This window comes from Quercus robur, chromosome 4 (genome assembly GCF_932294415.1).
Source record: "Quercus robur chromosome 4, dhQueRobu3.1, whole genome shotgun sequence".
In the NCBI taxonomy this organism is placed as follows: Eukaryota; Viridiplantae; Streptophyta; class Magnoliopsida; order Fagales; family Fagaceae; genus Quercus; species Quercus robur.
Genome location: NC_065537.1, coordinates 43125688 through 43152736, shown reverse-complemented (window position 1 = coordinate 43152736; position 27049 = coordinate 43125688). Strand labels below are relative to the sequence as shown.

The window sequence follows — 27049 nt, the reverse complement described above, 5'->3', positions numbered from 1 at the left end:
CTAATACGGTGGTGGTAAAAAAGAAGACAGGAAAGTGGCGAGTGTGCGTGGACTTCACGGACCTCAATAAGGCTTGTCCCAAGGATCCATTTCCCATGCCGAAGATAGACCAGTTGGTGGATGCAACCGTGGGTCATCCTAGGATGAGTTTCTTGGATGCCTTCCAAGGATATCACCAAATACCGCTAGTATCGGACGATCAAGAGAAGACTGCTTTTGTCACCCCTATTGGAAACTATCATTACAAAGTGATGCCCTTCGGTTTGAAAAACGCTGGATCTACCTACCAACGGATGATAACTAAGATGTTCGAACCACAACTTGGTAGAAGCATTGAAGTTTATATCGATGACATGGTAGTGAAGAGTAAAGTGGTGTCCAAGCATATGGAAGATCTCACGAATATCTTCGGAATACTGAGAAAACATAAGTTACACCTCAATGCTTCAAAGTGTTCCTTTGGTGTGGGCTCCGGGAGGTTCTTGGGATACATGGTGACTCATAGAGGGATTGAAGTGAACCCAGATCATATTAAGGCCATCAACGATTTACAAGCACCTCAGAATCCAAAAGAAGTGCAGAAACTGACTGGAATGACAGCTGCTTTGAACCGATTTATCTCTAGATCAGCCGAGAGGTGTCGTCCCCTTTTCCGTCTACTGCATAAGTGGCAAGGATTTGAATGGACCAAGGAGTGTGCTGTGGCGTTCCAACAGTTGAAGGAGTACCTGTCCAGGCCACCTATCATGTCCAGTCCTGAGGTGGATGAGGTATTGTTTGCTTATCTGGCAGTTGCTCCCCATGCAGTTAGTTTTGTCTTAATACGAGAGGATAGTGGCATCCAAAGATCGGTTTACTACTTAAGCAAGTCCCTTCATGAGGCCGAGGTGAGATACTTGTCGCTGGAAAAGGCCATCTTGGCAGTGGTCTATGCAACACACAAACTTCCGCATTACTTTCAGGCCCATACTGTGGTTATTTTGACTTAGTTACCTTTTAAGTCCATACTAAGAAGTGCAGACTACACTAGAAGAATTGCTAAGTGGGGTACAATTCTAGGTGCTTTCGATATCAAATATATGCCTCGCACCTCTATGGAAGGCCAGGTCCTTGCCGATCTGGTAGCTGAGTTCGCCGAGTGCCCAGAAGAAGTTAATATGAAGCAAGACAACATGGATGAAAAGTCGGTTGGTCTAATATCCACACAAGGCGGATCCTCCTGGAGGGTATACGTGGATGGGGCAGTAAACCAACGGGGGGCAGGATTGGGATTAGTTTTGATATCCCCTGAAGAGGTCATCATTGAGAAATCCTTGAGGTTAGGATTCTCGGCTACTAACAACGAAGCAGAATACGAAGCTTTATTGATGGGAATGAGTATGGTCCAGAAAATGGGCGGGAAGATAGCAGAATTATTCTCGGATTCAAGATTGGTAGTCAGCCAAGTGAAAGGAGAGCTGGAGGCCCGAGATCCAAGAATGCAAGGGTATTTGAGCCAAGTTAGGCGTATGCAAACGAAGTTTGAGTCTTTCGACTTGGCGCATATTCCCCGAGGTGAAAATACTCACGTCGATTCCTTAGCGACCCTTGCCACTTCCTCGGTACGAAATTTTCCTCGGCTGATTATCGTTGAAGATTTGCATACCCCCACCTCACCAGAAAATGGCGTTTGCCAGGTTTATCAAGCCAATCTAGCGCCGAGCTGGATGGATCCCATATTGAAATTCCTTGAAAGTGACATCTTGCCCGAAGAGAAAGTACAAGTTGAGAAAATACGGAGGAAAGCTCCTTGATTTTGGTTATCTGAGGACAAAAAGTTATACAAACGGTCATTCTCTGGGCCGTAACTGCTCTGTGTACATCCCGAGACGTCAGAATCAATCCTAGAAGAGTTGCATGAAGGCATTTGTGGAAGTCATACAGGGGGAAGGTCCCTATCACACCGGGCCATCACACAAGGATATTGGTGGCCAAACATGCAGAAGGAAGCGCAGGAGTATGTTAGAAAATGTGACCAGTGTCAAAGATTCGCTCCAAACATCCACCAGCCTGGAGGAATTCTTAACCCTCTCTCCAGCCTCTGGTCTTTTGCTCAATGGGGGCTGGATATTGTCGGCCCTTTTCCTAAAGCCTTAGGAAACAAAAAGTATCTGTTGGTCGGCACAGATTACTTTACTAAATGGGTTGAAGCTGAGCCATTGGCTAATATCAGAGATGTAGATGTTAAGAGGTTTATTTGGAAGAATATTGTCACGTGATTCGGAACTCCGCGCACTCTTGTCTCGGATAACGGACTTCAATTTGATAGTAAAGCCTTTAGGCAATACTGTTCAGACTTGGGTATAAGAAACAGATATTCCACTCCGGCTTATCCTCAAGGGAATGGGCAAGCTGAAGCTGTTAACAAAGTAATAGTCAATGGCCTTAAGAAGAGACTGGATGATGCAAAAGGAAAATGGGTAGAGGAATTGCTACATGTTCTTTAGACCTATCGAACAACGCCCCGACGTTCAACGGGGGAGACTCCCTTTTCCATAACCTATGGAGCCGAGGCTGTCATCCCTCTAGAAACTGGATTCCCAACGTTAAGGACCGGTACATTTTCCTCGGACAGTAACGATGGGATGTTGGAAAAAAGTTTGGATTTGATAGAAGAGCGAAGGGAGAGTGCGATGGTCCAATTGGCTTACTACCAACATAAACTCAAGCAAGGCTATGATAGTAATGTAAAGCTGAGGCCGTTAGCCGTGGGGGATCTGGTGCTGAGGAAAGTTTTGGGGACCACCAAGAATCCAGCTTGGGGAAAATTGGGGCATAATTGGGAAGGGCCTTATCGGATTACTTTAGTAGCCGGAATAGGAGCCTATTATTTGGAAGACTTAGATGAAAAAGCTGTACTTCATCCTTGGAATGTAAATAATCTCAAGAGGTATTATTATTAATAAAAGTAGTCCAGTTTGAGTTTTTCTTTAATTTATGTTAACCATGCATCTTGTGCTCTAACACCCTATGATATGTATTGAAGTGTTAAATAGAAACTAAGTTATGTCAGGTCCTCGGATTACAAATTTAGTGGAAATTAACACCCTATGATATGTGTTGAAGTGTTAAATAGAAACTAAGTTATGTAAGGTCCTCGGATTGCAAACTTAGTGGAAATTAACACCCTATGATATGTATTGAAGTGTTAAACAGAAACTAAGTTATGTCAAGTCCTCGGATCACAAACTTAGTGGAAATTAACACCCTATGATATGTATTGAAGTGTTAAACAGAAACTAAGTTATGTCAGGTCCTCGGATCACAAACTTAGTGGAAATTAACACCCTATGATATGTATTGAAGTGTTAAACAGAAACTAAGTTATGTCAGGTCCTCGGATCACAAATTTAGTGGAAATTAACACCCTATGCTATGTATTGAAGTGTTAAACAGAACTAAGTTATGTCAGGTCCTCGGATCACAAACTTAGTGAAAATTAACACCCTATGATACGTATTGAAGTGTTAAACAGAAATTAAGTTATGTCAGGTCTTCGGATCACAAATTTAGTGGAAATTAATACCCTATGATATGTATTGAAGTGTAAAACAGAAATTAAGTTATGTCAGGTCCTCGGATCACAAACTTAGTGGAAATTAACGCCCTACAATATCTACCGAAGCCTTAAATAGGAATCTATGAATATTATTTAATGTACAATCGAAGTATTGAAGACCCAACTTCATTCAACCTTTGAACTTTCCATAAAGTTTCAATTGGCTAGAAAGAACACGTATGTATCTAAAATGTCTCCCTGAGACTTTGAAGTATTAATGCTTATCACCCATTTTTAATTGCCAATTAGTGATATTTATAAGTAATACTTCCCCATGTAAACAAAAGATAGCCAAAATGAATCCATCCAAATTACAATAACACAGTAAACAAGTACAAAAATAACGTAAAGCAGTAATAGCAATAAGCAAGTAAACATAAAACTCCTTACAAAACTTCTAATCAGAATACAAAACAAGTCCTATTTTTTCAATTTAATTTGGATCCTGGGAGCTTGGCTGGCTGGTTTGTCTGCCTCCGAGGTGGTGACTTCGTCTTTATCCTTAACAGCTCCCCTAGCTGGCAAGACTGTGGAGGCCAAATCCTGTTGAAAACTTTGGGAGGTCACCTCTGCCTCAAAAGCAGCTACAGTCTTGTCTGAAGAGGCTTTTGGAGGGGCAGTATTCTCTTTAGCTGGTTTTGGCAGGCCAGGAGGGGGGAGACTTGGAGGCAAAACCTCCTCATTGGGGTTAGCAGTTGAGGGAGTGGCTTCAGCTTGATGGGTTGGAAGAGCTGAGGGGCGGATTGCTTCAGGATAGAATACATTCTCTGGCTTCCTCAACTCGAATGAAGCCTCAACCCCAGCTCGGTTAAGGGCCTCATCCCAAGTTTTGGCACAATAGATGTGGCATACCACTGGCACCTCGGCTCTCAAAGCCTCCTCAGTCTCAACTATACCGACCTCATAGCCTCTCTGCTCAGTTTCATTCGTTGCCTGTTCGGCCTCGATTTTTGCTTTCTCGGCTTCCTCCCTGGACTTTTCAGCTTGCTCCCTCAGCTTTTGAGTTTCCTCCAAGTGCTTCCTAAGGGCTACAATTTGTTCCCGAGCCTTCTTGAGTTCGGCATTTGCCTCACGCAAGCAGTTCCCCTGGTCCTCGGCCTGCTTTTGATAGCCTTCCAGGGCCGAATTAGCGCTCTTGCGAGCTTGCTCCTCAGCAAGTAGCTTTTTTCTTGCATCGGCCAAATCCTGTTCGGATTGGGACAAAGTCTGTACAGCCGTTGCCCGTTTCTTCCTTTCATCATCTAGCTGATTGGAGTAGATATTGAACATCTCATCCAGCTTGAAAGTATTTTGGATAATCTGTAGGGAAGAGGTTAACACTATAGTCAATAAAAAGTACATATTAGCGAGTAATGATCACAAAAAGAAAAAAGAAAAGAGTTAGCTTCTTACCATGCCCAAGTATCTTTTATTGTTGAGGATGAGTTCATTCTTCCTCACATTCTTTATCTCGGCCATATCCCTTGGGAGCAACAAGGCCTTCTATATGGCCGAGGCTATGTGGCACCCTACGCCGCCGTTGAAGTCCCTAATAAACGCATCATCTCGTAGGAGCTCCCCGCCGTGCATAGGTGCTGACAACCATGCTTGTGGCTCAGAAAGTTGGGTATCAGACCTCTCCTGGCCTCGCGGAGCTTGGTGTCTGATTTTTGCTGCTTTGCAGCTTGTTGGGCATCCTCTTTGTGAGTAGGACGAGACTTGCCAACGTCTACCACCTCCTAACCCTTCTGCTCCCTGCGCCTTTTTAACTTGGCAGCATCAGGACGGGTTGGCTGGGGAGGTTGATGAGAAGACTGGTGAGGAGCAGGAGGAGGAGACCTAGTGGGAAGAGATGGAATCTGGGATTGTGTTGATTTTGCCAGTGCACTCTTCTCAGGCTGACCTTCCATCAATTCCATCAAACTCCTTTGGGGCTTCCTTTGTATCTCCATCTTGTCAGGATCTTCTTCGGAACGTATGGATTGATCAAAAATCCCAAAGTCGTCCGAGGAGTCAGAGAGTTCTACAACTTCTTCCTCTTCTTCTTCCTCTTCCTCTCTCTCTTCTACTTCCTCTTCTCTGAGGGTAAGCTGGGATGAAGAGGCTCCTATCGAGACATTGGCCACGAAAAGGGGCTCGATACGGGATGCATCTTGGGGAAGTGGAATACCTTCTGGAATAATGAACCCCTTGAAGGCAACACTGATACGGTGAAGCCGAGGATTGCGGGCTCTGATCACGCACTTCGGCGCCTAGAAAGCAAACGATAGGGGGGTATAGCTGAGGATTAAATGTGCTGCCCAGAGTTAGCCGTCAGCTTCGTTCACGTATATCTCAACTTTCAATACCTTATCCAAGCTCACCTTATTGACCAACCTAAGGTTGGGCTTTGTGTAACGTCTATCTGCAAAACCATTGAATTGAAGTGAAGCGTTGTTAGAGATAGGAATACCAAGACTCAAAAAAAAAAAAAATGCATATGTAAACCAAATGTTATGAATCTATACTTCCCAAGACCCTAAACATATTTGGGGCACACTGAGTAGGGGATAACCTAAAGAATCTAAGGTAGCTCCTAGTAATACTACCCATGGGGATGGTCATCCCGCCTTCTATGAAGGCAATCATGGGAATAACCACTTCCCCTGTTTGTCTAGCGTCGGCCCATTCCCCTTGGGCTGCGTACCTCATACCCACCGTAGAGGGGATCCTATACTTAGATCGGAAATTTCTGATACCTTCCTCGGACTCAACTAGACATCGAAACGTACTCTTCTTTTTCCCCATTTTTCTAAAGGATTTAGTAGAGAAATTAACAAGTTTAAGATAAAAGCGGTAAAGGTTTTGAGAAGACTTACAGGTTTGAAAGAGGGACCTCGGACAAGATTTGAGTATTTGTAGACGCCAGGAAAACGATGAAAAAGGAGAAAGACAGGTTCAATGTATGAGCTCTAGAACTGTGTGATCACTAAAGGTAAGAAAGAGAATTGATTTAAGAACGCCTTTATAGTCGTGTAGAAATTATGAGCGGTAAAGTTCCCGCTCGCGAAACGATATAGACCCTCTACCGTTTGATTTACATCTCACCGTTAAACGTAGGAGATAAGGGCGTCGCCAAAATTTAATGCTGTCACGCTCGGGATGTTGAAGCGTCAGAAGCATGCCCCAAAACATGAACGGGTATGGGCTTATGACGTCAAAATCCATCTTTTCTCCCGAGCAGTCGAAAAGCAAGATTTTTAGCAGCTATTGTGGGGGCCGGCTAGTCAATAAAGTTATTAAAGTCAAGTTAATTGGGCCTGTGGCCCATCCGAGGACGTAAAGCTGTCTGAGGATTCCCATGTCAGGTTGTAAAGGTAACCAAATGAAAGGAAGAGTAGATATCACGTAAGGTGAGTTTAGTATTCGTCCGAGGACAAAATTCTTCTCGGCAATATGAGTCCGAGGATGACCAGAACGCCACCTTGTTACAAACATACTTCGGAGCTATGTTACCACTAAAAGCGGGATATGGGACCAAGGGTAAGAAAGAAAAGACAAACAAATATCTATAACGACAGCTGCCACCACATTAATTACCTCTCAACCAATTCTCTGACCGCATTAATGTGGAGGTAATGCCTGAACAGTGCTGAAACAGCCTTACAGCTGCTAGTTGGAGATTCCAGAAGGTGTTAGATGAGACAGAAAGAGATCCCCTGAACCCAACTAACACGTGTGTGGTGAAGATGATATGAAGAGGGCAGTATATAACATGAAAGAAAGTACTGAGGAAAAGGATCAGAACAAAAAAAATAAAAATAAAGAGCACTCAGAAGAAAGCTTTAAGAAGAAAAGAACTAAACTTGTTTCAAAGAAAAAAACTAATTGTTATATCAGTGCTAATCCATCTATAAACGTGGGATTTAATCGTTTTTCTTTTGGAGTTTACCTAGTTCTTGGACACCCACGCTCTACAAAATTTATTGTTTGGGCCTTTAACGTACGAACCCAATATCGATTTGGGATCGTTACAAATTGAGTCCTTACACAAGTTAACGATTTAATTTTTAGGGGAAACCCATACGACTCCATAGTTTCCACAAGATAAAGCATGAAGGATACAACAACTATATATTAATTTTTTTTTAGTTAATTTTTATTGGAAACTGTTTACTAATCCTAGTTGAAATAAAATTATCTTTTTTTTCCCCAAGAAATACAATTTGCATTGAGTGTAAGGACTTCTTACCTTTTAGGGTAAATTACACCTACGTTTTTGGAAGTTTCAATGAGTCCTCTCCATCCCCCCACCAAACTATGAACAATATGACACTTCCCTCTTAGGACCCGTTTGGTACATGTGTTTAAAAACTGAAAATTGTTGTTTAAAAACTTTTGTGAAAATACGTGTGGGTGAAAAAGTATGTGAAAATACGTGAAATATTGTTTAAAAACTAAAAATTGTTGTTTAGAAACACTCACCAAACACCTTAATGTTTGAATAAATGAAACACATTAGTCTTGTCGTCTCAAACGATGGCATCCCTTGGATTTTTTTTTTCTTTTTCGTTTTAAAAAACTGATTTCTACTCAATTATATGAAGACTAAAATGTAATTACATTCTTAAAATTTTGGAGTCAATTTGATTTTCCCTCCTATAGTTTCAAAATTTAGATATGTATCATTAATAATATAATTTTGATTTGAAATATCCATTAATGAGGTAGCTGTTAGTGCCACCTAAGCTTAAAAAACATAGTTTTGTTATCTAAACTATCATTTTGTAGGTTCTAATTAACTTAACTGGTAAAGTCTCTGATGGTTGAATAAGAGATTTGTGGTTTAATTTCTGCCTACACCAAAAAGCAATCGGTGTGTTTGGTTTAATGATAATGAATACAATCATCAGAAGTAGTAACCATACATTGAAACTTTATATATATATATATATATATATATATATATATATAATGAACTATGTCATTTTGATTATGTCATAAAAAATAATTTTCTTTCTTTTATAGTTTTAATTCCATTTTAGTAAAAATAATAATTATTTGTTTTTCCTTATTGTTTTATTTTTTAAAATTTTCTTTTCCCCCTTGCTGTTGCATACTTGGACATCGCCATTGATACCTAGACATCACCATTGACCCGCTTTCTAGCCACAAACCATGATACCCTATCCAATCATCCTCGTCGGTCTCATCTCAAAATGGTCCTTAACTTTGGCATCATGTTTCAAAATGATCTAACCTTTTAAGTGTCTCAGTTTAGTGCTTAGCCTTTTCTTCATGTGTCAAAATGGTCTTTACCATTATGCGGTGGATGAAAAAAAAATCTAATTTGACAAATGAAAGGAAAACAATTATGTATTAATGCGGCCCATATGATACATGATATTTATTTAAACTATATTATTAAAAAAACCAAAAAAATATTAGGAAAAAAAAGATAATAATTTAGGAGAAAAGAAAGGACTGTTGCTAGTTCTAAAATTATTAATTTTTTCTATTTTCTTATCACAAACTAAAAATAATAAAATTTGTTAATGTATTTAACTAGTTTTTATAATATATATTTTTACATATTTTTTGAATTTTTTATTAATATATTTAAATAAATTCCAGGTGGCATATAGTCAGCATAACTACATTAGTTTATTCTTTCTGTCTATCGCATCAGAATTTTTCATCTATTATTAAGGACCTTTCTAACACAAAATGTCAAGAACATGGTGGTTCTTAATTTTTTAAAGGTTGGAAAATAGCTAACTTTATGAGTAGCCTAACCTCCTAAGAGAAAGGGAGGGAAACTAGAGAAATTGAGGGATAGAAGAGTGATTCAGCTATATATCCAAATGGATATTGATCAACATGGTTAGAAACATCATTGAGGAGGTAAGACCATTACTGAACAACTTTGAGCACTATGAAGCTTTTGTTGTTAAAAAGAGAAGTTAACATGGAAAATCATTCAGTGGCTAGGCATGCCCAAATTGTGACGAATTTGATAGTGTGGATGGATGAAGCTTTGTCCAACAACAATTTATCCTTGATGCAATTGCAATAAAATATATGTTTCCTTCAAGAAAAAAAATAGGGAAGATAAGTTATTTAATTATTTGTGAAGCATTTGGATTGGCATTTTAGAGCTTCAACAATTATGAGGGAAGCAAATGGAGAATTATTAGTTAAGCTTTCTGCTACTTCTATTTTTTGATTGTTGATGGAGTTGTCAACCTTTGGTTTTCCTACAAAAATTTTTTTTTTTTTTTTTTTTTTTTTTTTTTTGTTTCCTACAATGTTTGACATTTAAGGAAAACGATTCATCAAAATGTGCAAAACATATCCATATTACATACTTTAAGCTTTACTTTCTTATGCAACTGAAAATTAATCAAATAAAGATGTGGACACATTTATACTAAATCATATTCATAGTAAGCTGAAAACCATTAAAACTATATTTTTTTCCCCAAACTAATATATGTCATGATCATCAACATCAAAGTTCTCTTCAAGAATGAAAAATGCACAATAAGTTCCTTTAGTTATGTATTTAAATTCAATCATGTGAGTTTAAGAGTAAAGAGCACTACAATATTTAGACGTACAGAACCCAAGAGATCCCCCTATACTAAGCCAATCAAAAGCATTGAAGTAAGTATCTTAATTCTAGTATGTTTAATCTAAAAATTTATTTATGTAAAACTACTATTGGTTTGTTTTCATTTATATTTTAAATGTTTCCTTGAAATCAAAGTAAATAAGCAAATAACTGACCTTTGTGAACAATGACAACTCTAGCCCTACAAAGTATAAGGTAGTGGTTATGGTCTGGAGGCATTCCTCTAGGAATATTTCAAACATATTACCAAAAAAACAAAGTGAGAAACAGATCCATGGATTGAAGAGATAGTAACTGGCATCATACAACTATGGCCTATGGGCCATCCTTTGCCTTCTCTTGTGTAGGCATCTATTTTATGAGCTAGTAATGCAATCATCTTTTAATACCTATGAGTCTATAGTGCAATCATCTTAATGGTATTAAAAGTCAAAGGATTTGTTTTGCAGGTATATATTTTCTGAACAACATAATTCTAAGGAATTAAAATGCAGGTCTATAAGACATTTTGTCAAACACGTATCATGCTATAAAACTCAGCCAACAGTCAAGCAAACATTGTTAACTCAGTTAAGATAAATCTGTTGTATATTAATTAGCAGGCCAAGTATTAAAACAATCTAAATATCTTATCCTTTGAATTATAAGTCTGGAGTACCCTAAAAAATAAATCCAAACATTCCAAGCAAAACCAAATCATTTCAAAGGCTGCAAAATGAAGAAGTAATTGAATTTAAAATCAGAAGAAATTTTTTTTGAAGATTTTGGTAATCTAACAATTACAGCATATGTAAAATTCAAGGCGCAATCAATTAAGATAAACAATCTTTCTCCAAAAAAAAAAAAAAAATTAAGATAAACATTATACATAAACTATATCAGTTGTGAGATCAATGCATGCACTATTTGAAGGCCAAAGATGTATTATGTACTAAGTGTGATTCAATAACATATAATTAATAAACACTAGAAAACTAATCTTCATGTTGATCATGGAAATAACACTAAAAAATGGCAAAACAAATTATTTTAAAATAAGATCAATGTGAAAAGGCATTTAACAGAAGTAATAGAAGTCCAAAAACAAATAGGAAAAATTACAAAGTGTCTCATATAAGAAAGGTGAAGAAGAAATAAAACCTGTGTTAGTGAAAGATTGCTTTAAAGAGAATGAAGAGGTATTCCGTCAACTCCAAATCTTCAACCAATCATGGTGAAATTACATCCTTTGATGGACATGCTTTTGATTCTCTCATCACCTTTTCTACTTTATGCTCTATACATAGATGGAAAGTCAATGGCAGATAAACAGGAAAAAAAATCTAATAAAAGCATCATACATAGGCGGGGAAAAAGAACGGATCAAGCATGAAAAAAGAGTAGGAAAGTAAAAAACCTGGAGAACATTAATAGAACAAATCTAAAGGTCTAAAACCTTCTTCATAATTGTCTTTGCCAATGATCATAATCATCGCCCATTACCTTATCATTCCACAGTTGCCACATTACAACGAAATTTTCAATGCCATACATATAAAGTCAATATATATTCCAATCCGGATGCCCACCAAAAGCCAAACACAAATAGAGAAACCAAGATATTGAATTAGAAATCTAACAAAAAAGCAAAATACACTATCCAATATTGATTTAGTCTGCTCTCTACGATGATTGCAAAATTACCCAAAAAAAAAAAAAAATCATCCAAATATCCAAACCAAAACCAAAGCTAAGCAAAAATAAATTATAACCAAAATACCTTTATCGAAACCATATTTAACCCAAATGCCTCAATCAAAACCCTATAATCAACACAATAAGAAATAGAGAAAGCAAAAAGGTAAAGGAAACATTAATGAAAGACATTTCAATTAAAAAAAAAAAAAACCACAGAATACATTAGAAAGCAAATAGAAAGTCAAAGGTTATATATGCCAAGGAAAAACATACAAAGAAAGAGCACCCAAAGAAAGAGCATTACCCCCATCAATTAACTATGCAATTGAAGTAATAGTATTTGAATAGGAAAAGCAATCGTGGAAAACAATGAACTGGGAATTGCATAAACTATTGGCAGAAACAATATTTGATAAAGAGGGGAAAAAAAAAACATTATGCTAACCTTGGGTACATATGGTTAAAGCATATTCAAATTAAATATAAGTAAAGAAACTTAGAACTAAGAAATGTGTAAAAGATAATGGAATAATTCATATAAGAAATGTGTAAAAGAATAAGTACCAATTTAGTGACAGATTGTTGTAGAGAGAGAAGCGGCATCTAACAAAGAAAATATGGTTGGCAGCATAGTATGCATATTGTAAAATTAATCACATAACAGCCTAACCATACACCAAATCTAATCCAATAACCTTAATCAAAATCAAATCTAACCCAAATGCCTAAATCGAATCTATAGTACCAAACACCCAAACATAAATCATAATTATGGCGTAATTTTAAAAAGAATAAAGAAAACCTTTACCGGTAACAGTTTCGGCTGCACTACGATGGTGGCTGCCAAAACCTAAGCCTAAATCAAAATCAATTCAATTGAAATAACCAAGCCTAAATCATATTTAAATGATATAATTTTAAAACAAAACAAAAAACCTTATCGGTAAAGGTTTCGACGTAGTGACAGAACGGTAGAAAAAATAGTGAAGCGGTTTGCTTAATCAGCCAAATGAGAAGTTTGGATCTTTATCCTTATTTGGCAGTGGATTTCTCACAACCCACAAAAATCTTTGATCGTTGTTTTCTAAACCCACTGCTATTTCTTTCAATTGTTTCTCCGAAAAAGATCCCAAGCTTCCAAAACATAGAAACACAACGCTTTGACTCGGTTGTGAGTTTAGCCAATTCAAACACTCGTGCTCTTCTCCATCTTGAATGGTGTCTGATGTTTTGGGTTTCAATTTTTACTTTTTAGAGCATGCAGTTTTTGATCTCTCCTTCTCTGTTCTCTATATCGCAAGTTTTTTTTTGGGAATTTTTTTTCCAAATAACATTAAATATCAAAAAATTTAGTTAGTTGTCATGTTGCAAAACAATGTTGAAAACTAGCATCTCGAGTGTCTAAAACTCGAGTTCTAAGATAAAAATCGAGTTTTTAAGTCTCGATTTGTAAGGGGTGGTAGCTGATGTGGATAGAAATCCACGCGGAACTCGAGTTTCACCATTTTCAGACCTTGCTTTCTTTGTTTCTGTTCTTCGTCGTCAAATCGTTCTTCCTGTCGTCAGATTGTTCTTCGTTCTGGGTTTCTTCATCTTCGTCAGATCTTTTTTCCTTCTTCTTCTTCGTTCTTTGACGACAGATCTAAAGACCGAATCATGCCTCTTCAAATCATCTCTTCGTTCTTCCTCTTTAGATCAGATCGAGCCTCTTCAGCCTCTTCAAATCGTTATTCCTTTGAGTACAAAATCGAGTCTTTAAGACTCGAGATCTATGTGGCATCACACTGCCAACTCACCAATTGGGAATCGAGTTTTTAACCCTCGAGTTTTAGATTGAAAACGAGTTTATAAAACTCGAGATGCTAGTTTGCAACTTTCTTTCAAACGCATCTTAACTTACGATATACTTCCTTCTCACTGTGCTAGTCTACACATTCCCTCTTTTTTGGGGAGTATTGCAAGACCTTTTAATTGTATTTTAACTGGTTAGTTTTCCTTTTATACCGGGAGGCTTTTAAATGGTGTTGTAGCGTTGCCAAACAATATAATTTATCACTTTTTAACATGGCTGAATTTTAGATAAACATTTTTCCTACATGGCAGCATCTCCTTAATTACAGGAAAAGGCTTTTGCTATTATATATAGTATATGATATATATATATATATATATATGCATGTCACTTAACGGTTTTTTTTTTTTTTCTCGTTCAATTCCACCCCCTCTGCTTTGCCAAACAAAGTGAAAGAGGCAATGGAAAATTATTGAGAAAGTCTATAGACATAAAAAAATGACTAGGTTTGAATAGGATTGTAAATGAACTAAATTGTTTATGAACAGCTCGAGCTCATTTCCTTTTTAACTTGCGATCTGTGTGGTTGTTCATTTTAATAGTGGCAGCTGTGGGACTGTGAAAGTGTTCTGTATAGGCTGCTTTCATGGAATAATAGGCCATCTTTGAATCAGAGGTACCAGATTTTAGGGCTTTATGCAAGCAAGGATATTTCAGAAGGGAGAAGATTTTGTTACTAATGGAGAGTAATGTTATGTGGGATTTAGAGTTTCGAGTTATTGTTGAGCAAGAAAGAATGGAATTGTGTTATTGTTTGGCTGTTGCAATCTTGAATTTAATGGGGGAGTGGTGAATGTAGATTATTGAAAAAGTGGGCATATCAATAATAGATGATTTGGAGAAATGTGGTTTCTGAAGATGGAAGGTGGTTTCGATTTATACAAACGAGACATTGTATTGTGTAAAAAAAAAAAAAAAAAGTTTCTAATAATTGAGATGGATTTGAGGATGATTTTGATGAGCAAATTCAGATTAGTTTTTTCAATTTTGGATTTTGCTGGCTAAAAAAAAAAAACACTTATTTATGTTTGTTTTTTTAGTAAACAAGTCAATCTCAAGCCCAACTATAGACACGTTTATTAAATGAGTCAAGTTCAAATAATGTGTTTCTAAACAAATTCGTGAACATGAGATCTCAAATTAATTATATATAATACTATATATTTATATGTATAATTATCTAATAATATATTTATAAAAACTTGAAATTAGATTGTAGAAGTTAGTAAATTTGTTCATATAATATAAAGTCATTATTTATAGTTTATTCATAATATGAACAATTCATTTGTAGTCAAAATTCATAAATTTGTGAAGGAGCAAAACAGTTTAGTCATAGTTTTACTATATAGAAAAAAATAAGTTGATCAAATAGATTGTGAACGAACTCAAACTTGCTCAAAAAGTAAATGAACCAATGAAGATTGAACATATAATCTTGTTTGGTGATGAACTTGAACTTGGCACATGTTTGAAATAAAATTAAATGAATAAGTTTGAACTTTAAATATATGGCTTGGCTTAGCTCTGCTCGTTTATAGTCCTAGGTTTAGAGGAGATGGAGATAATTGTGGCCTCGGGTCTTTTCCTTAATAAATTTCCTTAAAAAGATGATTAGGTGTAATTGTTAAGTAGACTCCTCTCCATCAAGTGATGGCCCCCCAATGTGGAATGCATAGATAGGAATTACCTAATATTTTATTGTGTAGCTTAAATTAATGCTAACAATAATGCAAGAAGCCAAAACGTTGTCACAGCTTGAACTTTTTTGACATAAAAATTTGTTATCTATGGAATTATCAATTATGGCATGTCTTACCCACTCAATTTTCAGCTTTAGTAGAGTAGAAAATTGTTTGTTTAATACATAACCGCGTTACTATTATGTCATAGCAAGAGCTTTAGTAATGCAGGGAAACACTTTCTACTTAGTTTGCTTTTGGTGTCGAGGGACCCTAATTAAGGACCAACACAATAGTTAGTGTTTCGTCTACTTTTGATGCAAGTTTGGAGAAAAACACAGGAATTCCATCTTTTGACTCACTGGCCTTATCTATTCTTGCTTTCTCTTTCGCTTTCGTTATTTGGATGTCTTAAAAAAATAAAAAGAAGGTAATTAGATTCTTGATGAATTACTGTATACAAAGAAACCAAAAGAAAGACCAATGTTTTTTTATATTTAAAAATAATAATAATTTGTCAGTTGATGGGGAGGGATTTGAATCATGAATGTCTCTATTGAAAATAATATGAAGTGTTAATTGAACTACAAGACTAATTATTAATGATTAGGTGTAATAATATTATAGAGTTATTTAGATAGGATGATTTTGTTTTATGAAAAATTTGATCCAACAATCTTATATTGTTCAAACTTATCAATAAATTTTACTACAAAATAGACTATTTTTATTATCAATAAATCTAAAATAATAATTTATAAATTTATAAATTTATTTACAAACTTACATAATCTGATCTCAACTTGATGTAAGCTTATTTTTATATATCCATTTGGGGACACCCATATGGTGGGTTGAAGGGCATGTTGTAACCTAGAAGTCTTAAGTTCCATTTACTACAATATTGGTTCATGAGGTTTTTAGGATATCTCATGGTTAAAAAGTGGAATAGTCTGGAAAAAAACTAAGACATTACTTCCTTTATTTTATATATATATATATATATATATATATTATACTTTTCAAAATATGTAGTTAAGTAACTCAATTTTTTTTTTTTGAGAGAGTTTCAACTTATGACGTCCGCTCCTGATAATAAATCTTTATCATCATACCAAGATACAATGTCTTACTAGCATGAATTCTATACTCCTTCCACCATTTTTTTAACCTGTGAATTTTAGTTAACTTAATTAGTAAAGTTTTCGATAGTTGAATAAAAGATTTGAGATCCAATTCCTGTTTACATAAAAAAAACTCGAAAATTATTATAGCATAAAAAAAGTTAACATTATACCTTTTTTTATATAAAAAAGATAAAATTAGTAGTCCTTTTACTTTTTTTTTTTTTTTTTTTGAAAGATCCTTTTACTTATTTAGATTCTAGGAGACACAATAATTGCAATTTCTCATAACACCACATCACCAATAATGCTTCAAGAATAATGCGGGGAACACTTTGGGATCTGTGCGCTTTCCTTTCGGTGCAGGGGCCTATGGGCCATGACCCATCATTCATGGTTACTTTGTTCACTTTGACTCATGAAGCCCACTTAGGAAAAATATGTATTATTTTTTTTAAAAAAATTTTTGCATCGTTATTCGTTATAGTATGCCCCCACAATTACGTGTATCATGTATAGCACTCAAGAGTAATGACTAGTGAGTAGTGTCTTATATTTTGATTACTCTGCCCCTATCCAGTTCATTTTTCTCTCGCAGATCATTCTAAGCTTACCTTTCTCACAAAGATATAGAATTCATTCATTTCATAGTAAGAAATGACAGGAGTTCTGTGACCTAACTTGGACTCCCTTCTTTGCAACGTGATCCAACAGTGCATGGTCCGAATATATACATTATTTTTTTGAGGTAAATTAGATATATAAAGATCTAAATTTTATATCATATTTTAGATTAGGTATCGAGTATTACGATTTTGTCAATTAAAGTCTTAAATTAATGAAATCGTTTCAATTTAAGGCATTTATCTCATTTAAGTTATTCTGACAGTAACAGAGCTTATAAAAGCTGAAATTCGTTAATTGAACCTCGTGTTTTACATAAGACTTACTCATCAATCAATTTAGTGGCTATTGAACTGAGAAGGTAGAGAGAATGTTTTGGGTAATTGAAAAAGATAGATAAAGACTTCCAATTGAAATAGGAAAAAGGAATCGTATATCAGCCATCAAGAATAATGTGGGGAATTGGCTCTGTGACGAGAGAGATATCATGGACCACATCAATAAGAGTTTTATGGAACTCTATTCTACCTCTCAGGATCGGCTTGATTGGAATTTTTCCCCCTCATCCACATGGCAACTTTCACTCACGGATAGTGACAAGAATAATCTTGACTATGAGGTTACAGATGATGTCTTTGAGGAATTTGTTTATAGAAAAAGGTACAAATAAGACATTATTTTACTTAAAATGATTATTACGAGCTAAACTAGCTACTTGGGTTTGGATTGTATCTAATACTCTTGTGCATTAAATGCAATACATGCCATAAAATCACCATGTGTCTGTCCCGTATCCCATTTAGTGCACAAAAGTAGTGCAAGGAAGCCTAATTTAGAAAGTAATTTTTAAAATTCTTAGTTTACATGGCTAGTACAATATAAACCTATAATCACCCAGAAAAATCCGATCCAAATATTTTTTAACCTTTTTTTTTTAGAATCATTTTTTTTTAAAATTTATTTTTATTAAGTTAATGGTTCACATTTAGATCTCGGATTGTTCTGAGGGCATTAACGTTCAATTGCTCTCATCTAAGTGATTGTGTCTTTCTTTTGTTTTTGTTTTAAATCTTTCTTTTACGAGTAGGATGGAATTTAACAAGTCCAAAGATGAGCTCGTTTGTTTTCCAATTGAACGATGGAATACATGGAGATATTTGGGTTCTTTTTGTTATTGATAAATGATAAGTCAACTATTAGATTCGGGGTTTTTGAGTAGTCAAGTTTTGTATTGAAACCAATATGTCACTTAATGGTTCCTGTTGTTTTAATTTTCCCTATCTTTAATTCTTCTCTTTCCACCCCTTCATTTGCCAAACAAAGTGAAAGATACAACGGAAAATTATTGAGAAAATCTATAGACATAACAAAATGACTAAGTTCAAATAGGGTTGTAAATGAATCAAACAATTTATGAATAACTCGAGCTTGTTTCCTTTTAACTGGTCTTTGTAATTGTTCATTTTTGGAGTGGCTGCTGTGGGACTGTGTGAAAGTGTTCTGTCTAAGCTGCTTACATGGAATAAAAGGCCATCTCTGAATCAGAGGTACTGGATTTCAAGGCTTTATGCAAGCAAGGATATTTCAGAAGGGAGAAGATTTTGTTACTAATGGAGTGTAATGTTATGTGGGATTTAGAGTTCCGAGTTATTGTTGAGCAAGAATGGATGGAATTGTGTTATTGTTTGGCTGTTGCAATCTTGAGTTTAATGGGTGAGTGGTGAATGTAGATTATTGAAAAAGTGGGCATATCAATAATAGATGTTTTGGAGAAATGTGGCTTCTGAAGATGGAAGGTGGTTTCAGGGAAGATATAGACGAAACACTGTACTTTGTACAAAAAATGGTTTTGAGAATTGAGAAGGATTTGAGGATGATTTTAATGAGCTAATTCAAATTAGTTTTTTCATTTTGGATTTCGCTGGCTCAAGAAAGAACTTGTTTATATTTGTTTGTTTAGTAAGTTAAGCTCAATCCTAACTATAGGCACAATTATTAAACAAGTCAAGCTCAAACATAATAATGTGTTCATAAACAAACTTGTAAACAAGAGGGCTTGAGTTTTTTTGCTAAGAATAAAAACCATGAGGGCTCAAATTAATTATATATAATACTATATATTTATATGTATACTTGTCTTCTGAAAATATATTTAAATATGGATTTGAAATTAGGTTGTATAAGTTTGTAAATCGGTTCATATAATATAAAATTATTATTTGTGGTTTGTTCATAACATGGACAATTCATTTTTAGTCAAAATTCATAAATTTGTAAAGTGGTAAAACATTTTAGTCATAGTTTTACTGTATATAGGTAAAGAATAAGTTAATCAAGTAGATTGTGAACCAAACTCAAGCTTGCTCAAAAAGTAAATGAACCAAGATTGAACATGTAATCTTGTTTGGTGATGAACTTAAACTCGACACATGTTTGAAAAAAAAATTTAAATGAACAAGTCTAAATTTTTAATCAATGATCGAAATACTTCTCAAACCATTTACCTAACAACAAATCAAGCAATGAGAAATCAATTCTAGCTCCAAAACAGGGGGTAAATACTTTAATCTTTCTTGAGACTTGATTTATAACATTATCTAATTATTTCTCCACCACCTAAATGATGGAAAAGAAATAAAACAATCACTTTCATAATGTCTCGAGATCTCCTCATAAAATGTTGAAACTCAAGTCTCTACTTAAAAAAATTGGAATCTTATCTTGAAAATTGTTGTATTATGTGATTTATAAATATTAATTGAGAACTTGAAGAAAAACTAATGGCGTCTTGGGTAAGTTTTTGGATTTTGATTCCTATATATATTGGTTATTGCGTTTGTGAAAATTTATATTGAGAGTGTCAGCGTAATTGAAAAATACTAAAGTTGCTATATGTTTTAGTATAAGGGATTTATAAATTTACATGCCAATAAATATAATATTAATTGGTGTCATATGATAAACATAATATTAACATTTTAATTAATTCTTTTGTGTCACCACAATTTATATAATAATATTTATGATTTCTGTAACATTTTTCTAAATTATTTGTGGACTACACTTCCGTGGAACATGATAGTTTCATTTACAAACATGACCCTTGCCTAGGACTAGGAGGTGGTATATTAGGTAATGTAAATATTCCCCTCATTACTTAATGAATCTGAGATTAGACTCCCCAAGTTTACCCACATTCAATGTTTAGCACTAATTGAGGAAAAAGTGTCGTTAGCTAAACTTAAAGGCACCACTTATATACAAAACTTTTAGAATATATATATAGTTCTTTAAGCACCTAATTTTAGACATACAAATAAACCAAGTTGTTCATAAACAATTTGGGTTTTACCAGATAAAAAACTCATTCATGTTTGTTTGATTATAAATAAGTTAAACTTTTTTTTTTGAACGATAAATAAGTTAAACTTAAGCCTTAGTTTTAGGTTTGTTTAATAAGCAAACTAAGCCCAAGCAAAAAACATTTGTACATGACCCACATGGGACCACTACTCATTAGGTCATTACCTTAACTTTTTTATTTCCATCTAAACTAACCAACTATCACTTTAAACTTTAGTTACATTAAAAAAAAAAAAAATTAAGTGGGCCAAGTTAGTCCTTTCCCATTCACAATAGTTACAAACAAGTCTTCTTCTATAGAAAATTAAGGATGAACAAATTGTATTTTGACCAATTGCTAAATCTATAGACAAGTAAGAATGAATGGACGAATTTAATTATGTAAACTTGTAGTTTGAACAATGGCTAATCATAGACGGGACTAGAAGTGTGATAAAATGAGTATGCTATTTTCTCATTTTTATTTATTTGATTTTTGGAGATTTAAACATTTGATAATGTCAATTTTATTTGATCTTAAGTCTAAAAACTTGACTTGAGCTTGAGTTTGAGTTTGATATTAAGCTCGAACTTAGCTTGACTAATTAATCAAGCCAAGCCAAAGTCAGCTCGACTTTTTGGCTTTCTCATAAGCTTAAGCTTAAATATCATTTTAGGTTTGTTTCAACCTCAAGTCAAGCTTGAACCTTACCTAATTGTTCCCTTGGGCGTGTGTTATCTATTGGTCCCACACACACACTAGGTATAAAAATCCTTTATTTCTTTTGAGTGTTTCACTTCATATTTTACCTAAGTATAATATGTAATGGATTTATTTTTTTCCTCTTTTATACTTTGGTTATTTTTAAAATTAAAAAAAAAAAAATGACATAGTGAAAAATTGTGGCTACCCATAGATGGTCTCTGTAGTCACCACATATTAAGTTAGAGTGAGATAGTTTCAAACATGTTTAGAGCTAAACTTTTTTTTATTTTTTATTTTTCTATATAACTAACTCATTTATATACATACACACATATAATAAATATTACAAAAAACTTTTACCCTTAAAAAATCAATGCTAGTAATTAATAAATTATATTTAAAATTATATTATCTAAGTTAATTAGATAAAATGATTTTAGTTTAGGAAAATTTTGATTTACCGACCTTTTATTGTTTTAAGTGGTCGTGTGGTTTGACGTCAAAATCTCACAACATATGCTAACAATCATTATGATCAACGTTGAAAAGTCAAATCCTCCATTGACCACCGTCCCGTTCACTACTGAGTCTTGACAGCACCATTTGGCGGTCTAAATGGCTTGGTTTCCTTCGGCAGGCTTGTTGGTCCAAATCAAGTTTTGAACAGCCTCAACATATATAGAAAACACCAAAGTTATTATTAGTCTTATTGCAAAAAGGTTTATAAACCGATATGCCATTACATGTGAAACACTAAAGTTATTATTAGTCTTACTGCAAAATGATTTATAAACTAATATGATATTACATGTGATTAGTATCGCATCAATATAATAGATAATTTTTTCATTAACTTTTAATTTGGTATTTAGAAGTAGATGATTTTTTTTTTTTTAAGTCAACATCTCAATTTATAAGATTTACATAATATAATTTATAAATTATAGAAAACAGTATATAATAAAATTTATAATTTTCATAGTATTATTCTATCACAACATGTTGGATAGCACTTCTCAACTTTATCAAGAAACGTGATCCTTGATTAGGCCATCAATTTCCAGCACTAATTGAGGAAATAGCATATTTAAGGCTAAACTTAATGTTACCAGGTAGCACCGAGCCCTATTGTTTTTGTTTTTATTTTTATTTTTGGATAAATTGATGGTTACAATCTAGAAAGAATGAAATTGTGTTATTTTTTGGCTGTTGCAATCTTGAGTTTAATGGGCGAGTGGTGAATGTAGATTATTGAAAAAGTGAGCATATCAATAGTAGATCTTTTGTAGAAATGTGGCTTCTGAAGATGGAAGGTGGTTTCTGGTAAGATATAGATGAGGTACAATACTGTCTACAAAAAAATGGTTATGAGAATTGAGATAGATTTGAGGACGATTTTAATTAGCTAATTCAGTTTAGTTTCTTCATTTTGGATTTTGTTGGTGCAAGAAAAAGCTTGGTTATGTTAACTTGTGTAGTAAACAAGCCAAGCTCAATTCCAACTATAGGCACAATTATTAAACAAGTCAAGCTCAAACATAATAATGTGTTCGTGAACATGAGAGCTCAAATTAATTATATATAATACTATATATTTATATGTATATTTGTCTAATAATGTATTTATATAAGCTTGAAATTAGATTGTATAAGTTTGCAAATTTGTTCATATAATATAAAATTATTATTTATAGTTTATTCATAATATGAACAATTTATTTGTAGTCAAAACTCAAAATTCATAAATTTGTGAAGGGGCAAAACATTTTAGTCATAGTTTTACTATATATAGGAAAAAAAAAAAGTTAATAATTAGCATGTGATCGAACAAGCTCGAGCTTGTTCAACAAGTAAATGAAATAAGATTGAACATGTAATCTTGTTTGGTGGTGAACTTGAACTTAATTGACACGTGTTTGAAATAAAATTAAATGTATAAGCCTAAACTTTTAATACATGGCTTGACTCGACTTAGCTTGTTTACGGCCCTATTTAGAGGAGATGATGATGATTGTGGCCTTGGGTATTTTCCTTAATAAATTTCCTAAAAAAAAAATTATTAGTGTAATTGTTAGGTAGACTCCTCTCGGTCAAGTGATGCCCCCCAATGTGGAATTCATAGATCGGAATTACCTAATATTTTATTGTGCAGCTTAAATCAATGCTAACAATAATGCAAGAAGCCAAAACGTTGTGACAGCTTGAAATTTATGGCATAAAAATATGTTATTTGTAGAATTATCAATAATGGCATGTTAATTTTCAGCTTTAGTTGAGTAGAAAAATGTTTGTTTAATACATAACCACATTATTATGTCATAGCAAGAGCTTCAATAATGCAGGGAAACACTTTCCACATAGTTTACTTTTGGTGCCGAGGGACCCTGATTAAGGACCAACACTACAATTAGTGTTTCGTCTGCTTTTGACACAAGTTTGGGGAAAAATACAAGAATTCCATCTTTTGACTCACTAACCTTATCTATTCTTGCTTTCTCCTTTGCTTTCGTTATTTGGATATGTCTTTAAAATAAATGTTTGTTTAATACATAACCGCATTATTATGTCATAGCAAGAGCTTCAATAATGCAGGGAAACACTTTCCACATAGTTTGCTTTTGGTGCTGAGGGACCTTAATTAAGGACCAACACTATAATTAGTGTTTCGTTTGCTTTTGACACAAGTTTGGGGAAAAATACAAGAATTCCATCTTTTGACTCACTAACCTTATCTATTCTTGCTTTCTCCTTTGCTTTCGTTATTTGGATATGTCTTTAAAATAAAAAATTAAATTAGGTTCTTGACATTACATTTGCTTTTATTTTTGGAGAAGGTCTTATAAAATTCAAAAAAAGTTCTATTCTTAGATTCTTGATGAATTACTGTATACAAAGAAAATGAAAAGAAAAACCATATTTTTCTTACGAAAAAATGATTTGATAGTTGAGGGGGAGGGAATTGAATCCTAAATGCCTTTGTTGAAAATAACAAAAAGTATTAATTGAACTATAATGCTCTTGAATTTGAAATATTATTAAAACTATGAATAATTGAGAGAGGAGAAATTGAGACATATCAAGCTAACACTTGTAGATAAGAAGAAGCCTACTTTATTTACAACATTATGCCTTGTAAGTATATGTTATTGTCATGCATGGTAGTACCTAGGTTATAAACAAGCTAAATTGACAAGTACAAAAAGTTCAGGATTTTTCTTTTGATTTCATTTTGAATAAGAGATAAGTTTGAACTTATCATCATAAATAAAATTATACGTGAAATCCTAGTTCATTTTCCTGTTGAACAAGCTTGAACTTGTTTACAAGTTACTTGATTAACTCAATTCCACCCCCCCAAAAAAGTAAATACTGCGACTAAAATTTTTTATCCTTAACAAATCTATGCTAGTAATTAATAAATTATAGTTGAAATTATATTATCAGAGTTAATTAGATAGGATAATTTTATTTTATGAAAAAATTCAGCAATCTTATATTGTTCAAACTTATCAATGAATTTTCCTACAAAATAGACTATTTTTATTATCAATAAATTTAAAATAATATTTTAGTAATTTATAAATTTATTTACAAACTTACATAATCTAAGCTCAACTTTATGTAAGTTTATTTTTATGTCCCTTTGGGGACACCCATATATGGTGGGTTGAAGGACGTGTTGTTACCTAGAGGTCTAAGTTCCATTTATCACACTATTGGTCCAAGAGATATTTAGGATATCTCATGGGTAAAAAGTGGAATACTCTGGTCAAAGACACTACACACACACAAACAAAATTATAAAAAATCTTTTATTTAAACAAATGTATATTTAATTTGATATATATATATATATATCTATAATATGCACAGATTATACATTTCAAAATTTGTAGCTAAGTAACTCAAAAATTATTATAGCATAACAAAGTTAACATAATACCTTTTTTATTATATAAATAAATAAAAGTAGTAGTAGTCTTTTTATTTTATTTTATAGAGTTACGATAGAGTTTTAACCTAGTTATAACGTTTATTTTATGATGATTACTTTTCATCATCGAATTAAGATACCAATCGATTTTTAGTATAGCCAAGATTTAAACTCTAATTCTCTTATTCGACGATTGTCGAATAAGAGAATTTACACATAAAGCTAACTAGAACCCATATAAAAGTAGTAGTTAACTCTTCACATAGTTTTACTACATTCTCCCTTTCACCTATTTAAATTATTATTGTATCTTCCTTCACCTCCAATCTATAATCAAAATGGACAAAGAAAATAGAAAAATTATTTCTTTTTACACAACATTGACCTTTTCCCTTTGGTATTTCAAAGAAAAATAGTGATATTATAATTTATATAAATTTTACTACATATGTCTTATAAATAAATATATCAAATTCTAAAACATAAATTAAAATTAAAATTAAAATTAAAAAAATAATTTATTATTATTTATGTGATACAAATCACATATATTAACATGCTAATTTGTAAGTCTTTAATAGTAATTGTGGGGTCCAATAATTTGTGGCCCTGGCCCATTTTTACATTGGGGTCCAAGGCCTGAGCCGAGGAAGGGTATAGCCGAGGATAGGTAATAAAAGTCCAAATAGTCTTGAGATACAGCCGAGGATGATTCTGTCCTCGGCATATTCGAGGTCCCCCTGGAAGGAAGGGCAAAAACGGTATAGGAACAGTTTGGGAAAAAATCTAAAATATCTATGTCAATAGAGAAGGAGACGCTGGATAGTATAACGACCAAGGACAAAGGGAAAGCTGCCATTACTGCCATTCAATACTCTGCACCTGACAGAGCCATACTCTTCAGCTTTTACAACCACCCCCAACCACTCTAGGTATGGGCTGACAGGACAAGTCTTAAGTCCTAGGAAATAGAGCTTATACGTGGACGCTGGTGAAAGGATAAATGCCCGTATAAAAGGATAAGAGAGGCAGTGTGAGAGGGGGGGGGACAATCCGTCCTCCCAGCCATGGTGTCCTAGAAACAAGGAGAATAAAAAAAGCATAGAGCTCCCCAGATTCCTCGGACGAGATTCACTGACCGGAGCCAACCCGAACTACCATCCGGAGACCAAGACCTAGCCTTTCAAACTCACGCTCTACAAATGATATTGTTTGGGCCCTCTTTATGTACGAGCCCAATTTTATCTTGGGGTCGTTACGAATCGAGTTCCTACAATTGGCGCCGTCTGTGGGGAGGCTTGTGTCTTGGCACAGGTGGTGGGTTGAGACAATCCCTCACATCATTTCCAACAGCCGGATATAGTGTTCTAGCGTAAAGTTCCACTAGGGGCTACGTTTCTTCACTAGGGGTTGCGCTTTGTGGCGTCAGCAGCACGGATGGGTCTAGGGGCTTGACCGAGGAGCTAATCCCCCTAAACCAAGGTCCCACGCCATAGCCGAGGGGTTAATTCCCCCAACTACTTAAAAAATCAAGTTTTGGACAGAACCAAGGTATTGCATGGTCCTCAGACTCAAACCTATGAGGAAACCAACTACTTAAAAAATCAAGTTTTGGATAGAACTAAGGTATTGCATGGTCCTCGGACTCAAACCTATGAGGAAACCAACTACTTAAAAAATCAAGTTTTGGACAGAACCAAGGTATTGCATGGTCCTCGGACTTAAACCTATGGGGAAACCAACTACTTAAAAATCAAGTTTTGGACAGAACCAAGGTATTGCATGGTCCTCGGACTCAAACCTATGGGGAAACCAACTACTTAAACAACTACTTAAAAAATTAAGTTTTGGACAGAACCAAGGTATTGCATGGTCCTCGGACTCAAACCTATGGGGAAACCAACTACTTAAATATCAA

General features: G+C 34.3%; 2 protein-coding genes across 2 annotated transcripts; one reads left to right on the top strand and one right to left on the bottom strand.

Annotated features, from left to right (window-relative positions):
* Positions 1-353: 353 nt before the first annotated feature.
* LOC126721919 (uncharacterized) lies at positions 354-1793 on the top strand. Its single transcript, XM_050425005.1, has 3 exons — positions 354-887; positions 990-1226; positions 1389-1793. Exons 1-3 carry the CDS (start codon positions 354-356, stop codon positions 1791-1793), a joined length of 1176 nt encoding a protein of 391 aa, XP_050280962.1.
* A 2225-nt stretch (positions 1794-4018) lies between these two features.
* On the bottom strand, positions 4019-5056 carry LOC126721918 (stress response protein NST1-like). The gene is made up of 2 exons (XM_050425004.1): positions 4991-5056; positions 4019-4897 (listed from the first exon to the last, which is right to left on the bottom strand). The coding sequence occupies exons 1-2, from the start codon at positions 5054-5056 to the stop codon at positions 4019-4021; spliced, it is 945 nt and encodes a 314-aa protein (XP_050280961.1).
* Between the last annotated feature and the right edge of the window lie 21993 nt (positions 5057-27049).